Here is a 19,114-nt window from a genome sequence, read left to right as displayed (position 1 = left end):
TTTCGCAACCCAAGGTTGCTTCATCAGGAAAGAGGGAAGGAGAGGGAAAGACGAAAGGATGTGGGTTTTAAGGGAGAGGGTAAGGGGTCATTCCAATCCCGGGAGCGGAAAGACTTACCTTAGGGGGGAAAAAGGACACGTATATATATACACACACACACACACACACACACACACACACACACACACACACACACACACACATATCCATCCACACTTATACATATATTTTTCCCACATGGAATGCTTCTCCCATTATATACATATCACATAATCTCTGATTATTTTTACAGAGAAGATTACAAATGGATAAACATGTAAAGTAACATGTAAAGTAACAGTGCAAATAGAATTTGAGACTAGCAAACCAAAATTGGAGGTAACACCATTAGTCAGAAGAGCTAACAGAACACAGACGTGTTCAGAGTGAGCAAACAAGTAAAGAGTCCAGATCAAGCACGTGTACAGTGCATATGCATAAAATATTGCCTCAGATGCTGCAAGACACACATATTGAGGTTATATGCACTTCTCCACAGTTCTGAAGTGGGATCTTCATGGAAATGGAAATATGATTTTTCCACCAGAATGTTTGTGCTAATTAGAATAATAGAATTAGAATAATTAGAATAATTAGAATAATTAGAATAATAGAATTTTTCCACCAGAATGTTTGTGCTAATTAGAATAACATGTGAATGTCTTGTATGGTGGACCTAATAGGTTGCAATATTACTTTTGAATCACAAAAACCTTCATTTCCAAGCAGTGTTTAAGTTTCCATTAGCACTGTAAACTGAAATGGCTTTTGAATTTACTAATTTGTATCACTGCAATTGTCAAATGTTCAGAGTATGATAGATTTTTTATGCCCTGACGGATATAACCTGTGATAAGATCCTATGTTTAATCCTAATTAGATGATGGTGCACTTAGGAGTAATTTGATACATGGTGATGTATGTAAAGAACTGTAAATAGAATAGTTGTTATAGTTTTTCAATGTTAACTTTAAATGTAAAGAAAATGCACTGTTGTAATTTATTTTGATACATGGTGATGTACATAAAGAACTTTAAATAGAATAGTTGTTATAGTTTTTCAATGTTAACTTTAAATGTAAAGAAAATGCACTGTTGTAATTTACAACTGATGTGAGAGAGATTGAATGCCTTTTCTTAATATAATTTCAAAATTCAGGATTTCACTGTAAGTATTTATATGTAGAAGTTGTGTCTATTTCCTCCTGTGGTGAGTTGATGCTAGATGACATTGAATTTGCATTGCTTTGTTCTTAATGCAAGATGGGGCTGTACTGAACAGTTAATAGAGAAAAACAATAAACAGAACTTTGGTCTGGTAATAAATATCTCATCATGAACAAAGTCAATTAAATAATCAGAAGGGAGTAATGATGAAGTTTTTTAAAGTTATCAACAGCCTCAAGTGGACAATAATCTCAAATAACTGTTTTTACCTGAAAAATCTCACAATCATAAAATTTTAGACGTAGTGACTGATGAGCATTTTACACAAAAAGAGTGCATCAGCTACATTTGTAGAAAGATTAACTGCAATTTTTAGGTACTTTCTAAAATGTCTCTCAACCATAATAACTCTCCCAGAGCTAAAACAAATTTACTATGGATTAAGCCACTCACATTTTCAATATGTGATTGAGATTTAAGTGGGGTATCTGAAGTTTACATGTATATGGTATTCAGTTAGATGAGAGCAGTTGGAATAACTACTGTCATAAGTTAATGTCAGTCCTCTAGGGACTATTTCATTATCTTCAATTTACTAACTGTGTTCTCTTTGTATGTTCTTAAGACCAATAGGTTAATGAATAGACTCATTCATCACTGCAGAATATGAACCAGAGAAGATTATCATATGTTACTGAGTGATAAAAGAGTTATGGAACAGAGCCCACTTACTGCTGGAAGACATGTCACTAAAAGGTTGCCTAGCAATATAAAGTAACTCTATAGAAATAATTTAAAATACAAATTGAAACAGTCATGGCAATGGACACCAGCAGCAAACAATTATGGTTTCTGAAGCCATGGTATTTGAGTGGTGTCACACTTATCCATCAAAAGTCAGATTGGGTTGCCATTTTTCTTTTCAAATAGCAACAGTAAGCAATTCTAAGCTAAGATGCCCCACACAAAACATTCACTCTGGAACGAATCAGGATATTTTGACTGACACCTTAACATTTTTGTCAATGTATTAATGAACACATATCTGCTAAGCCTTATATTCTGTCCCTGTATGTAGTCAACAAGTGATTATGACAGTACATCAGATTGGTGCTGATACTGAGTAATTATTGTAAAATATTTTTAACATTCTTGGGTCTTTTATTGGATTGTATCTTGGAAAAGGCACAACATTTAAATCAGGCAGCTGCTCATCATCTTCCGATATGAATGTGAAGATGATGAGCAGCTGTCTAATTGAAGTTTACACACCATGCGATGCAGTTTCTGAGAACCTTTCAAGCAGTTATAACATTGGAAAAATCTCAAACAGTACATACTTTGAAGTACTTACATGTGTGACCATGGGGATCCCCAGCAACAGCATGAGGCAGCATACCCCAAAAGTGAAGCGTCGGCGATGCGGGCGTAGCGTATCAGGCCAGTTGTCAACAACCCCCGTCACAAAGCTCTCCACAATGCAGAATTCACTGTCGATGCCCAGTGTCTGGTCCAAAAAAATAATTATCTAGTCATGAATTCTGGATTTCCTACTTCTAATGATAGTTTCCTCTATATTATTATTTCAGTCCTGTCAAAAGATATGAACCATCATTCCAAAACCAAGGGAAATTACAAATTTCAAAATCACACCACACCTTTTAACTATAGGAATAAATGCAGCTTATCTACAAATTTACTAACTTAAAAATGAATGAAATTATAATGTGATGTCTCAGAGGATGTGGTGACAGATTAGTGACATCTTCTCAGTACTGTTGTTTCTGATAGTGTTATCATCATTAATGAGACACTGGAATTTGGTGATGTTGCTTGAAGGAAAAGTCCTAGTGAAGAAATTGTGCCAGATATGTATAGCTCGTGGGCAGGGGGAATGGAGGTCATATGCTGCTGTTGTAGGTGAGGGGTGGATAGCTTAGAGATGAAGTCTATCTTGTGGAGGAGTTCCTATGTTGGGAAGGGGTGAGTGTGTGAAAAGATTTTTCTAGGGGTGCAACCAGATTGGGGTTTAAGGAGCAGATGGGTTGTAACCATGAAAGGTGAGGAGGAAGAGGAGGAAGAAAGTGAGGATAAAATAGAAAACAAATTAGAAGAGGATGATAAATGTCACAGTGGATTTCAGGATCTGTAAGTGGAAGTCTGTTAGAGTTGTACTGTGACAGGATGGAAGGATGCCTTGGGATAATGTTGAGAGATGTGGCAACTCTATGATTAGAAACTATGAGTAAAATTGTCAATACAGAGTTTAAAGTTTGTGTAGGAGATAAATGATGCTCAATATGGGTGAAAAGGGCCCTGAAATTGATGAGGCGTTAGGAGATTCATTTGGGGAGGTGGTAGAGGATTTATTTGGGCAAGGGTACGCAGATGAGGAAATATAGGAGGGGATCAAGATCTGCAAGGATTTCTACAGATGGATAGAATTTTTAGGGGAAGGGAGCTTGTGGGGAGATACACAAAATGTAAGCAGAGACAAAAATTTAATTATTCTACACTGGTGTCCAAAACCAAAGCAACAAACAGACATTTTGCAAAGTTGCATTTATTTTGCTACAAAAGAATATGAACAGGTGATAGTAAAGTAGAAACAATATAATGGATACATATCCTAAACAACTGCAACATGCATAATGGTTCTTTATTTTTTCCAACTTGACAGATTTAGACACACATTCCAAAAACTGGTTAATGTGCTCAGTATATGGTGTGACCACCTCTGGCATCAGTACAGGCCTGACAATCATCGGGCATGTTGTAAATGATGTCACCAATCTCATGTTAAAACAATAATGCACATTCTTCTTGCAGAGCTGCTCGCTAATCTTGGAGAGTGGTTAGTGGATGCTGAAGTGATGCATCCCAGACATGCTCTATGGTATTCAAATTGGGAGAGTGAGCAGGCCACTCTATGCCTGCAAATTCTTCCATTTCCAAGAATTAACCACTTGTGCTGTACGAGTTCAAGCATTATCATCCATCGGTAAGAAGTCTGTGCCCACAGCACCTAACAAAATCCCTACATGAGGTCCCAAATCTCATCACAGTAACTGACAGAAGTTAAACATTGCTGAGTCAACTGTATAAGTTCATTAAGAGGTGTTTTAGTGTCAACATAATGCCTGCTCACATCATTAGGGACCCTCCTTCATATCAGTCTCTTTCCATAATGCTTGGGTCCCGAAATCATGTTCCACATTCCCTCCAGATGCAAATCTGTTGAGAATCACTCTCCAAACCAAATTGGCACTCATCTGTGAAAGAACATTGGCCCACTGTTTGGCCATCCAGGTGGCATGTTGATGACTCGAATCTAGACATTATCTTCTGTGAAGACATGTCAGAGGTACACATACGGCAGGTCTCCGGCAATAGAGGTCATTCTGCAGAAGCCTTCTGTCCACCATTTGCCTCAATACAACATGTCTAGTGGGTGCTGTGAGGTCAGATGCCAGTTGTCATGCAGTCTAAGGCAGTATCATTGTTCCCTTGCAGGCAAATAGTGGATCTCTCTTTCTGATGTAACTTGTGGTTGGCCCTGCTCTGGTCTTTGAGATACAGTTCTGGTCTCTATAAACTGTTGCCACATCCACAAAACAGCAGAATGATTCACATTAAGCCATCAGGCCACATCAGCTTGCAAATGTCCTGCTTCCATTTTTCCTATGTCCCTCCACTACTGAGGGTCTAGCAGGCATCTTCACTGTGCGATACGGCACCATCTATGACTGTGTACAAGTGATTGTGGATTTGGGCTATCCAGCAAACACCACCCAATTTGATAAGTACCCTGACATCATCGTTGACGTGGTTATTCATTGACAGGAATCCTATATTCCGTATTCCGCACAGAACAAAATCATATGGATATCTGTTGACAGTTTGTATAATTATTATATCTCCTCTTACTATGAAGTAACAAATCACCAAAGTTCAGATTTCAATTATCACTATTGACATTTGTGGCATTTAATGCAGTTTGTAAGAGGTCACGTACACTTTAATAATTTCCTAACCTAATACACTGTCTACTATATAATGGCTTCATGTCTTGGCTCTTGTTTTAAATTATGAAGAACCTGCAATTATCTTTATAAATTGAAGGTTTAAAGCAGGTAGCAATGATTATTAAATTATGACAACAAAGTTTTGTTTTGAATTCATTGATTTGTACTTTGCCTTCAAAATAATCTCCTAAATGACAGTACATTTCATCTTCGTAACAATTACATTTGAACTTATTTACAGAAAAATAATCACCCAGCTGCCCAAAACCAACAAATAACTCATACAGCAAACTACACTTATGCCAAGCTTAATATTATACAAACAGTGCTTAAATTTACAATAACTGTTACAGAACAGTTTATTGTAAGGTAACCATCACAAGGAAAACAGAGTAGTAATCTTCATGTTATTAGCAAATAAATTACTTGATCTATTTTTGTATAAAATTTACATAAAAAGTTTAAAGATAAGCAAAACATTATTACAAGTTACACTATAAGTTTAAATAATTTAATTTTCATATTACTAGTTATCAAAATTATTTAATCCACAATAAATGACGGCAAAAGCTCAAATTTGCACACTACTCATACTTGAAAATTAATTTAGACGTGTTTATTTTCTACTGTAGTTGTCAATACCCAATGGAATCGGTAGGCACATATAAGGTGTTGGACTTGACTATATCAGAGACTAAATTTTGTTTTTTAAGAGCAAACTCTGTAAAGAACTTAGAAGTGTAATTAAAAATGTTGTTTGGTTTAAATAGATTTAATACTAAATGTAAGGAATCAGCTCCCACAGAGCTCTACGCAGCGTAAGTGTAGGCGAGAATGACTGGAAGATTGTTTAGGCATGCAGCCTTATTTTCAGCAAATTAGTAATATTAGTCTACTGTGGACTTTCTGTTGGATGGCCAGCAGGTTGGGGCTTGTGAAGGTTGCTGTCAGGTGAATGTTCATAGAATTATAGTGGGAAGATTAGTTGGATCTGCTAGTTTTAAATGGCTAGGTCAACACCCTGAGACCAGAAGCTGCACATGCATCAGCCTGTATCTAAGAAGATTTGATTTAAGGAGCTATCAGTTGAATGAAATGGTACTATTTGTGGAACAGAGTTGAAGTAATCCCTAGTATTACTGAAATGTGTAGTAGACAGCTAGGAATCTAGTACTGGAGATCTCTTGTAAATGCGCTGGATATATCAATGGGCCAGCCAATATAACTATTCACATATTCAACAAGGTCGCTTCATGCGACATGTACGATACATTTGCCAGCATCAGATCATCTGGAAAACACCCACAAAAGATTCAAGGTCTGCCACAGACCACTTGTCATGACCAGGCAATGTTTACAGCAAGCTCTTCAGTGTACTTATTGATAATGACCATGTGCTACATGGTATTCTCTTGGACTGTGATCTAGGCTTTGTTGTTACCTGCTGTCTATTGTGACTGGAATTTGACACAAGATCAGGAACAACCCAGGCAACCTGCTGATACTGGCCAACTGGCTGGAGCTGTCAATGGCAGATTGCTTAGCAGTGACAGATGAAAATGAGGAAAATGGACAGTGAAGGCAGCTCTAAAAACAAACAAGTAATCCAAAAGAGAAACAAGACATAGTGAAACAAAAACCAAGAACCAACAGCGCAATATGGCTTTGCTGCTGGTGTTCTGGAACACAAGTTATATGGGTGAAGTTGTGGCATCGACAGTAGTGCATTCAGTTGGCATGGACAAAGCTGTCTGGGAAGGCATTGGTCCAAACACTTCAATATCTTGGCAGTTATAAGGCACTGTCCATGGGCGGCAACCACTGTAGCCAGCATCCATGTACTTTTTGCCTCATAAGAGCATAAGATGAGCCCAGTGGATATCACCTGGTGTGTCAGACCACTTGGGTTCCTGGGGCTGTGGTACCAAGAGATGTAGAAGATTCTGTGGTTGTCTCCCATAGAGGAGCTCTGACAGGCTACAGTTGTGGATAGAAGTGGTCATGTATAGACTCTTGAAGATTGCGAGTGCTGCTGTGATGGTGGCCTTCAACATTTGCTTCTTAAACATCCACACCACATGTTCTGCTTACCATTGGAGAATGGCTGATATGGTGGACTAACAACCTGTTTTCTGCTGTTGGAGGCACAATGGGGTTAAAAGCTATCTCCCTAAATTGGAGCCCATTGTCTGATATAATGGCCTTCAATGGCTAGATTCTGGATTAGTGTGTTAACTGTGGTGTCCATTGTGGCAGGGCACCATGCTGTTCACATATGGATAATCAGAGTAAGCATCCATGACTGCTAACTACACAGAACCCAAAAAAGGTCCTGCAAAGTCCAAATGAATATAACCCCAGGTGCAATGGGGAGTGGAACAAGAGGCAAAAGATTGCAGTGGAAAGGCCTGATGCTGAGCACAAGCTGGAGAACTGCACACCATGACTTCCACGTTCTTGTTTAAACCAGACAAGTAAGTGTGTTGCTGCACTAGGGCTTTCATTCGTAACATTCCCCAGCACCCACAATGGAGTAGTTCAAAATCTGAGGCTGCGGGGCAGCCAAGATGATGATACAGCTTCTGTCAGGAAGACATCACTAATGACAGAGGCAAGCCAAGGCATAGAGCTCATAAGGATTGGTTTTCTTAGAAAAGTAGTTGGTCACACAACGAGCACACACTGCATCAATCACTGTAAGATTGGGTCATGGTGTATGTCTGCAGTGATTCATTCAGTTGTAGTGGGAAACTTGTCCAAGGTTTGGCCCCACTCCACATCTTTGTGGAAACAAGGGGTCTGTTCCTGAGAGTAAGCGAGATAGAGCATCCACACTTGTGTGTTGCGATGTCAGCTTGTATTTAATGATATAAATGTAGGAAGTGACGAAAAGTGCCCAACAGTGGAGCTGTTCTGTTGCCAATTCTGAAAGACTGGAGTGCAGCCTGAGAAGTGCTACCAGTGATTTGCGGTCTGTAATTATAGTAAACTTAGTCCCAAATAAGTGAACATGGAATTTCTTTATTGAAAAGACAAAATGGAATATTCATTAATGATGTAGCCACTTTAGACTAAAATAACTAAGTCCTAAATAAGGGTACATGGAGTGCTACCTAATTCATTCAAAATGTCTGCTAAGGATGTAAATGGAAGTTCATGAATTTTTCAGGACACCAAGATTGTATGCATCAGTTTATTTGATTGAGTATACAATTAATGAGGTTTGGGTATCCTTGCAATAACTGAGGTATGATTTATCTGTAATTGATGTCAAGGATCCAAGATCAGTATGGATCCCATGAACTGCACTGTTAAATGCACTGAATTTGTTTAAAAGGAAGTGTGTGTTTTGCCTAGTACAATCGATAAAATTCATGCTTGTTGTGAGGAGACAGCACATAAGTGTAATGAGACAGGAGTGTAGATTAAAGCAAAGATGTAGGATGTAAAAGGCAAGTAGGCAAGTGCAATGGATTTTTGGAATGTGAAATTGTGATTTATCGTGGACTTGGTGGCAAGTTTCCAAATGCTCAAGTCTTTAATGGGCCTGAGTGAACAGTGACAGTTGGGAGTGAAAAAGAAAGTGTGAAGTAACAGTAATTTTTGAGCTTCATGCCTTTGGTTTTCTTTTACTTACTGTGAACAGCAGACATCTTTCGTGTACTCAGTGATGGAAGAAAAGGAATGTATGTGAGGTTCCTAAAATTAGATCCAATTTACAAATCTAGAATTATTTGAGATTGTCATAGTGTAACATGGCTGAGAGTAGCAGAGGAACATTATTAATTCTGTCTTATTAGTAATAGTGTGGCTGGCGATGTTTTTTGGAAATGACTTTGTGTTGTCTTTGCTGACAGCTTGTATAGGTGTAGTTTGTTTTCATCTTCGGTTTGTTTTGTAAAAGTCCCAGAATAAATAGTTTCAATAATCTGTGTTCCAGGCAATATGATATATGTGAATTTCACTCATTACTAGGCCAATTTTTTTTTATAAAGTACTGATCAGCATCAATATCCAATAGTTTATGAGACCAGGAAGAGTTAGTGAACTTCCTACATTGACACAGTACAATTAATTCAGAAACTATAAATCAAGATTGCAAAAATCGGTGTGGCATCACTTGTTGTGGTTGTGATTTTTACTCATGAGTTCCTGTATTTTATGCATGTTCAACATGGTGGCATAGTACATTGTGAAGAAAATTTTAAGATTTATTTGTTGAACTAGCTGAGCCTATTTAAGAGGATTTGAGCAGACAATCGCTGCTCAATTTTGAGAAATTGTCTGGTATGTCTAACGACAAGAGCTGGAAATTTATGATTTAAATGCACATAAAACATGATGAACTAAGGGAAACAATTGCTGGCACTGATTAAGATCCAATTAATGTACAGAAAGCATCATCAGACTAAGAATTTTATTGTCTCATCATGTCATCATGTACATATATGTAACAATATTATGAAAAGGATGGTTGCTACTCACCATATAGTGGAGATACTGAGTCGCAGGTAGGCAAAAAAAAGACTGTCAGAATGTGAGTTTTCGGCCAACAAGGCCTTTGTCAAAAATAGACAACATACACACACAAACACAGTCTTTTCGTTCTCCCTATCTGTGACTCAGTATCTCCACTATATGGAGAGTAGCAATTATCATTTTCATAATATTGTTACATTCCATGCTGGATTTTTCATTGTTTGATATGTACACATATAAATCATTCCCATAAAGTACAGGAGACTCGTCAATATATGAGAGGGTACTGAAAAAAAACGGAATTGCTTTTTAAAAGCTATATGTTTTCAAATTGTTTACAAAACAACATTATTCCCTTCAAAATACTCTCCATTACAACTAATACATATGTCCCGCCGGTGCTTACACTGTTCAAAACATTTTCTTTAGAAACGGCTGACAGCTCCTCCCTCATTTTTTTCTTGACTTCTTCAATGTTGTCAAACTGGCATCCTTTCAAGCCCCTTTTCATGTGTGAGAATAAGAAAAAGTCACCCAGAGTCAGGTCAGGCAAGTAAGATGCATGTGGCAATGGAACCATGCCATTTTAGCCAGAAACTGTCCAACAGAGATGGGTCTGCATGCAGGTGCATTGTCATGGTGAAAGAATCAGTCTCCTGTCTGCCACAAATTGGGCTTTTTTGGCAAACACTGTTACTCAATCTTTTTAAAACTTCAAAATAAAATGTTTGATTGACAGTCTGAGCTGGGAGAAACAACTCTGAATGAGTTATGCCCTTGGCATCAAAAAAGCAAATCAGCACTGTTTTGATGTTTGATTTGACTTGATGGCATTTTTTAGACGGGGTGTGATGTCATCTTCCATTGGCTTGGCTGTTATTTGTTCCTAAGTTGTAACCATAGCATCATGACTCATCAACTTTGACAGAAAATCTGGATTGGTTTCAGGCTATTGCTTCAAGGCACAACATGTTTCAACTTGATGTTGCTTTTAATTGTCAGTCAGAACCTGGGGAACAAACTTGGCAGCAGCCCTTTTCATTCCCAATTCCTCCATTAACCAAGTTTTAAGGTAACCCACTAACCTCTGACAGCCGGCCAGCGTGGCCGAGCAGTTCTAGGCGCTACAGTCTGGAACCGCGCGACCACTATGGTCACAGGTTCGAATCCTGCCTCAGGCATGAATGTGTGTGATGTCCTTAGGTTAGTTAGGTTTAAGTAGTTCTAAGTTCTAGGGGACTGATGACCACAGATGTTAAGTCCCATAGTGCTCAGAGCCATTTGAACCATAACCTCTGACAGTTGATCAATTGTCTGTTGATGGTCTGTGAGCAGAAGCTCTTGAATTTTTTCAATTTTTTTGTCAATTCGGGCAGTTGATGGACGTCCAGAATCAGGTTTGTCATCAATCAGAATCCACCACACCACTAGTACACTTTAGTTCTTCATTTAGCGTCATTTATTACACTATTTTGAACATTAAAACAGTTTCATAAGCATTTTTACCGAACAGGAAACAAAGTTTCGCAGCTGCATGTTGTTCACTTATACTTGGCCATCATAAAAAACAAAAAAGAACAAAACAGCACTAGCAAAAACACTCACTACAGATGAACAGAACAAGCCAGGTCAACAACGCAAGTGACACTGCACTGGCAATGAGTTGAGCTACACATGTCTAGCGGTAGAAATGCATGCTACACAAGCTCCACCCATGGCAATGCTATTTCAATTTTTTTTGGGGTACCCCCTTGTAAATGACTAGTGAACCCAGCAATCTTTGCAGTTGCTAAATAGCTATAGGAATTGGACGCGTGTCCTAAACTTCTCCCACCTCTCACTGTCTCTGTCCACCTCCTGTTCACCCGTCCGCCTGCTTAGCTGGGTGGTAACGTGCTTGCCTCCCATGTTCTGGCCCTGGGTTCAATTCCCAGCCGGGTTGGAGATTTTCTCCATTTGTGGACTGTGTGTTGTGCCATCCTCATCATCATTTCATCCTCATCACTGGTGCGAGTTGCCCAATGTGGCACTGACTGAAATAAGACTTGCACTTGGAGGCCGAACCCTAATGGGACCTCCCAGCCAACATTCCCATATGATCATTTCATTTTTTCCTGGTCATCCTTCTCTTTGTCCATCTCTTCCTTCTCCCCCCTCTCTCTGTGTGCCATCTCCTTCTCCTCTCTTTGTCCATCACCTTCCCCCCCCCCCCTTTCTATGTGAACTTCCTCCTCCCCTGTCTCCATACTCTTATGCCTCTCTCTTTGACCTTGAGCCTTGTGTACCATTATTGCAAATGAAACCTTGGTTGGGACTTCAAGGCACTTAAATGGATCAGTACATTGGTTGGGATCATTGGCATATGGGGTATGAGAGAGACCTCTCCAGCTGCTGGATGTATGAGGATAGTAGCTTCAATGACAGTATTTGGCCTGCCATCATAGTTGAAACTGACCGCAAGAAAGACAGCAAAACTGCACATTTTCACAGCACAATCTAACATAATTTTTTGAGATTTTTGCTAACAACATTATAGCCTATGTCCATCCACATGATCATTAGAGTATCATGTAAAAATCTGAAGTAAATCAGTGAAGAAATTTTTGAGATTTGTGGTGAAATTTCCCCTTTATATTAAGAAATGTGTATAGCCCTAAGTCTGTCCAAATTTTCAAAAACCTTTTGTTCCATATCTTACAGTAGATTCAAAACAGCTGTGGTAAACATATTTCCTAGTGTCTATGTCACTTGTGTGGGCCAATACTGTCATTGCAAATGCAAGACTGTTTAGCTTGTGTGCCAAGTACTTTATATGAGAAGACCAGGATAAATATTGTTCTTGAAAATCCAAAGGCAATTAAAAGAATCTACTTCCATTAGTTCCCAGTTCTTATAGATTATTTGAAAGTGAAATGATTTTGACTGTTTAGTTTTAAACTGTGTTAGTTGGGTTTTTTCATGTTTAATTTTAATCAATTTACATCAAACCAACATTCTAAACTATTTAGAGAGTCAATGACTCTTTTAGGAATCTGTTCTGTGGTCCCACTTTCAGTGGGTACAGAAATGTGATCTGCAAATAAAATTTGGTGGACTGTTGCATTTAGAGGTAAATCATTTACATAAAATAATAACCTGATTGTGCCTAAAATGGAACATTTTGGGACTCTCTGTGAAATAATTTTCCATTCTGACAAGTAATTTCAAACCACTACTGTTTATTCTGTATCATTCTAATTTATGTAACAGTAGAAAATAGTTTACACAGTCAAAAGCCTTTGTAAGGTCACAGAAAATGCTGTGACTTTTTGGGATATGTCCAGAGATAAGCAAATTTTCTCAACAAATTTGTTAAAGGCACAAGTTACACTCTTCCCTTTCTGGAAGCCAGACTAATTTAATGTGAGGATATTAGATTTTGCTATGAAATTTTGGATCTGGATTGCAACAACATTTTCGAATACTTTTGAGAATACTGGGAGAAGACTTAATGTTTGGTAGTCTTTTGCATATTCCTTTGAGCCTTTCTTGAATGATGTCTTTATTACTGCATACTTTAGAGCATCAGGGAAGCATCATTCTTCAAATGACTGGTTTATTATTTCAGACCGGGGTGCTGATATTAAACTGAAAACTATTCTACTTACTCTAGTGGGTATTCATCCCATTGAGTTGAATATTTTATTTTTATTTTTAAGAGATAATATTACTTTTTTTTACATCTTTAGCTGCAATTCACTGAAATGTAGTTAAAAATTCCCTGTTATCCTAATTGGAACTGAAGGGTTGGGCATTATTTAGGTAACCACTTATGTCAATATCTGACTTAAACACATGCATAAAAAACTCCTTAAAATATTTTGATATTTCTGAAGCATTTACAATTGATTTGTCACCTATCTTGATTGTGGAGATCTGTGAGCTGCCAGCTATGACACCAAGTTCAGATTTTATGACTGACCATACTGCCTTTACTTATTTGTATTTCACAATCAATTTTTTGCATGTCCTTTCTTTTGCTGCCTTTACCACCCTTCTAAATAGTTTTATACTTTTTTACATAGTTTACAAAATCCAAATTTGTATTACTTCTCAGTTCATTATGTAACTGTCCTTTTTCTGGGACTTGACAGTTTTTACTAGCATTTATCCATTTCAGTTCACTTGTCATCTTTTGTGGCAGACTGCGGGGGGAAATATTTTTTTAAAAAAAGTCATGCAAAAACCTTCCAAGAAACCCTTCATAATTTTTAGAACTTGAAGTACAATAATCTACTGCCCTGTTTACTTCTTCAAGCTTACAATTAAACAAGTTTATATTTTCCTTACTGAAGCATCATTTGAAACACGTTTTTCTAATGGCTGGTTCATTTATTTTGGGAAGCTCCAAAAGCAGTGCAGAATGATCATAAGTACCTAAATCAAAGCAGAAATTTTTGTAGCATCAGATGAATAATTTGTCAGAATGTTACCCATATAGTGTGAATTCTGTGACATTTAGCTTGCAACCAATTAATGCTCTCTGTTAGGCTATGTTTTATATGTTTAACTGTAAATTCCTGCGTCTATATGCAAAACTTCATGGAGCAGCAAACGCTAAAGAAGTGTAGCAAAATTTACAGTCTGCATTCAAAGATACTTTCTCTAATTATATTGGGCTTCTACAATGCTAGATGAATGTATGATTATCTTCTTAAAACAATAAGGTATGTACTCATCAAAATTTTGTCACTTTTTAAAAAATTGGTAAGAAAATGGATGATGATTTTGCAGCTGTGATCATACTAAGTGGATTTCCAGCAACTTTCTTGCCTTCGATTACAGTTTTTGACTATTTGGTTGTCAATATTGCTAGTGATTTAGTAAGTCAGTTGGTAATCCAGGAATAAATGAAACATCAAATTGCAAGAACAAATGGAACTACAGATTCACTGCTTGCAGCTAGTAAGCAATTCAGTAAACACCAGCAGACAAACATCAATTGTGATGTATGAAGTTTCAAATCATTTGAATGTTATAAATGTCAGAAAGTTCATCATGAGGCATGTGAGTGTAGAACTAAGAAGAAACTAAATAAATTTTCAAATGCTGCAAATGTCTTTAAAGCTGAAAACAAAAAAGGATGATAGCTCAAACAGCATCTCTGTATTATGGTGATGGCTGCTACTTACATTCCAAATGTACAAAACACATGATGAATAAAAGAGACTTGTTCAACAGTTTCCAATTGAGAAGCAATATATAGTCATTCTTGCCATTTATACAGACAACTTGATCATCTTATCAAATATAAATAATACGTGAAAGAAAGTATTAAGTATCAATGGATCATTTTAAGACAAGAGATCTCGGCAAACTCAGTTGATGTCTTAGCATGAGAATAAAATTAAACAGAAAACAATCAAAGAAAATATCAGCAAAAGCACACAAGAAATTTTGTATGAAAAACTGAGATGTGGTTGCACATCCATTTAATTCATGTTTGAAGCTGCAAAAACACTAAGAAAAATTGACAGATGAGGAAGAATTCATGTTACATAGCATTCGTTATCAGCAAGCCATGGGTCACTCTCATATTTGGCTCAAAGCACAAGACCAGACATTGCATGCGCCTATACTGTGGCTGCTGTAAGTAGATTTAACTTTAATTATCAAAAACTCCACTGGGAATCAGTCAATAAATTATGAGTTACATCAAAGGCACAGTAAATGTAGGACTAACTTGATGAAAAAGTGGAGCAGCAAAAAGTGAAGCCTTCTGTGATGCTGATTATGTATCAGGTCATAATTAATGAAGATCATCAACAACTGGCTATATTTTCAAGTTAACTGGTGCAGCATTTTCATGGAATTCAAAACAGCAACAATCAGCTGTTCTGCCAACAACAGAACATGAATATATGGACCTATCAACATCAGCAAGAAGCTATATACCTTCAAGGATTGGTCCAAGAGTTGTGTATTAAACACAGTGAAAAACCAGCAAGTGTATTCTGTGATAATAGTGGTGCTGTTACTTTGAATCACAATGGTACAATGGTGTACAAAACATACTCGAACAAAACAAATCAGAGTGAGGCACCACTATACCACTATGTTTGTGAGCTAATTGGTCTAGGAAAGTTCAGCATCAGCTCTATCAGTACCAACAAGAAGCAAGCTGAGTTTTTGATGTAGACACTACCACAGCTTAAGCATTAGAGGTGCTGCCAAGCCACAGGACTTTTCACACTTCACAACTTAACATCTTGAGAAATTACAGGAATGTTGGTAACAACTATGTTTTCCCTTTACTTATGCCTTCTACACCAGTACTTTGGTTTTTTTAATATTTGGGCTGTTTTGTAATAATCCCACAATAAATTGTTTCAGAAAACTGCACTGCTGGAAATATGGCGTACATGGATTTAATCCATTACCAGGCCAACTTTATAATTTCTTGAAATCTCTTAAAAGTCAGTATTCAATAACACTATTTCAATATTAAGAATAATAATAAAATATATCTGCTTTGTTGCTGTGGAAAAGTGTTACACACAGTTGACTGATACATCACTCTGAACATCTTGTCAGGTATTGGAGCAGATCGGAATGCCAGGACACAAAAAATGGTTGTAAGAATTGGGGAGGGTGAATCAGATGGGAAGATTATTGGAAGAAGTATTAGACAAAGGTGTTGGTTGTCACATTACCTTTTCATTATGAACACTGAAAAATTATCAGACAAATTGTTTAAAAACAGCAACGGAGGAGGAGGAGAATAAACAATAAATACAAAGTTATGAGATTCAGCAAATATGAAGGTGTAGTCAAAGTATCATTGGAATGGAAGCCTGAGGAACAAGTAAAATCTCTTAGGCACTTACGAAGTTTGGTGAGAAAAATGGAAGCTATATGGAAAAAATATGAGGTATACTGTCTGTGGATCAAGAAGAAAGAACAAAAGAAACTGAAAAGATGAAAGGTTCATCCACTCATTATTGATTACAAGACAGATGTATCAAAGAAGAAAAAGAGGAGTTAACAAAGTATGGATTTGGGTTTAGTGATAAACTATGACAGTGAGGTCTTTTCATCCTCATGTGTGAGTGTGCATTAGCATTCACAAGCATAGTATGCTGAGAACCATACCTGGCAGTGCATGATCCATATCTGGAAGAGGAAGGAATGTTGCAAGAATGAGTAAAATGAAAGTGGATGTGGTGTTGAGTAGCAGAAAGAATGATGATGATTTCCCAATTGTCAGAATTGAAAAAGACAATGAAGTAAAAGATTTCCACTATCCAGAAGCAAAATACACAAAAATAATGGCTACTGTAGAAAAATGAAGAAATTTCTGACACAAAGCTCAAAGCACAGAAGTGTGCAGAAGTGAAATGTATAGTTCAGAGGAACCAAAGTAAAAGATACTGAAAGCATCTGAAATTTTGAGTTTGCTTGCAAGATTATGTCAAATACTTAGTGGACAGATAAGATGAGGAATGAAGAGATACTAGAAAAAGTAGGTGAGAAAAGATGAATACTCTTGGTAAAAAGGGAGAGCCTAGTGGGGCAGAGTTGTAAGACGTCTAATGCACTTTAACTTCACAGTGGAAAATCCATGCTCAGAGAAATATACAGGGACGAACACAGACATAATTAGGGCCACTGGCACCCATGGCAAACTTCAACTTTGTCCCACGCTCCCTCTAACATTTTTCCACTGTTTGTTTACTCATCATTGCTGCTTAGCCTGCTCATTTGTTTATTGAGATCAATGTGTCTTTACAATGGTGGAAGAGGTACAAATTTCAATAGTTATTTTTTGTGTGAAATAATGCAAAACATGGAACATCGGACAGTATAAAGTCAGGAAAAAATGCAATTATAGTGTCCACAGTAGTTGAATTGTGTGCCAATGGTGGTAACACCTCAGCATGTTGACCAATAGGAACTGAATGTGATAAAATTTGAGTCAGCTGCCAGGAGCCATTGAAAATGTTTGTTCATAATTTCCTATGGTTTGTAAATAAAGTTAGCTGGTGTTTTGTTCTGTTGTTGTGGCCATTAGCACAAAGCCTAGTTTTCTGCAGCTCTCCATGCTACTCTATCCTGTGCAAGCCTCTTCATCTCTGAATAACTACTGCAACCTACATAATTTTGAACCTGCTTACTGTATTTGTCTCTTGATTTCCCTCTAAAATTTTTAACCCCCACACTTCCCTCAATACTAAATTGGTGATCCCTTGATGTCTCAGAATGTGACCCATCAATTGCTCTCTTCTTTCTGTGAAGTTGTGCCACAAATTTCTTTTCTCCCCAATTCCATTAAGTTCCTCCTCATGTATTACATGTTATACCCAACTAATCTTCAGCATTCTTCTGTGTCACCACATTCCAAAAGCTTCCATTCCCTTCTTTTGTGAACTGTTAATTGTCCACATTTTGAATTTCATGCAAGGCTATATGCCTGACAGTATTTTCTAGCACTTAAATTTATATTTGATATTAACAAATTTCTCCTCTTCAGAAATGCTTTCCATGCCATTGCCAGACTACATTTTATATCCTCTCTACGTTGGTCATCATAAGTTATTTTACTGCCCAAACATCATAACTCATCTACTACTTTTACTGACTTGTTTCCTAATCTAATTCACTCAGTATCGTCTGTTTGAATTTGACTGCTTACATTCCATTACATTACTTTTGCTTTTGTTGATTTTTATCTTACAGCCTCCTTTAAAGACACTATCTATTTCATTTAACTGCTCTTCCAAGTCCCTTCACTTTGTTGCATCTGACAGAATTACATGATGTCAGCAAACCTCAGAGTTTTTATTTCTTCTCTCTGAACATTAATTCCCTCTCCAGATTTTTCATTTGGTTACCTTTACTGCTTGTTCAATGTACAGACTGAGCAACAATGTACAGACTGAATAACATTGGGTTAGAATTTAACCACATCATCAGAATATTCAGTAAAATCAAAAATAGGAAGTACATGTAGGTTATTGCAAAGACAAATCAGTCTATGCTACACAAGGAATTTTGACATCTCAGAAGAAAACATTATTGTTAAAAATCAACAAACTGAGATAAAAAAGAATTATTGTAACTGAAGAAGTGATTTTAAAAAAGAAAAAAAGGAAGAAAACACAAAGCTATACTCTGGATTATAGATTCTGCAGACTGCTTTTATAAATAAATCTTCCTCATTGCTCCACTCCTCTGCCACATATCCTCAAACAAAAAAATTAAAGATGTTCTTGCATTTATTGAGTCCATTAAAGAACTTTTTTTGACTATGGACCCTGGGCTCTTTATACTGCACTGCTTGTGGGCACATCTGTAATTGGATCTTTAAAGTGCATTTTGTGGTTCATCAACATATGTATAAACCCTACATCTGATAAGGAGTCAT

The 19,114-nt window shown here is 37.2% G+C and overlaps 1 protein-coding gene across 1 annotated transcript in view; it reads right to left on the bottom strand.

Annotated features, from left to right (window-relative positions):
• LOC126252066 (sodium- and chloride-dependent GABA transporter 1-like) overlaps positions 1–19,114 on the bottom strand; it is a 125,233-nt gene that overhangs the window by 23,884 nt on the left and 82,235 nt on the right. The window contains exon 8 of the mRNA XM_049952911.1: positions 2,562–2,714. Within this exon, the coding sequence (XP_049808868.1) occupies positions 2,562–2,714 (153 nt within the window). The remainder of the gene's footprint in view (positions 1–2,561; positions 2,715–19,114) is intronic.

This window comes from Schistocerca nitens, chromosome 4 (assembly GCF_023898315.1).
Source record: "Schistocerca nitens isolate TAMUIC-IGC-003100 chromosome 4, iqSchNite1.1, whole genome shotgun sequence".
NCBI lineage: Eukaryota > Metazoa > Arthropoda > Insecta > Orthoptera > Acrididae > Schistocerca > Schistocerca nitens.
The sequence above is the reverse complement of the archived record's forward strand: the minus strand, read 5'-3'. Positions and strand labels throughout refer to the sequence as shown.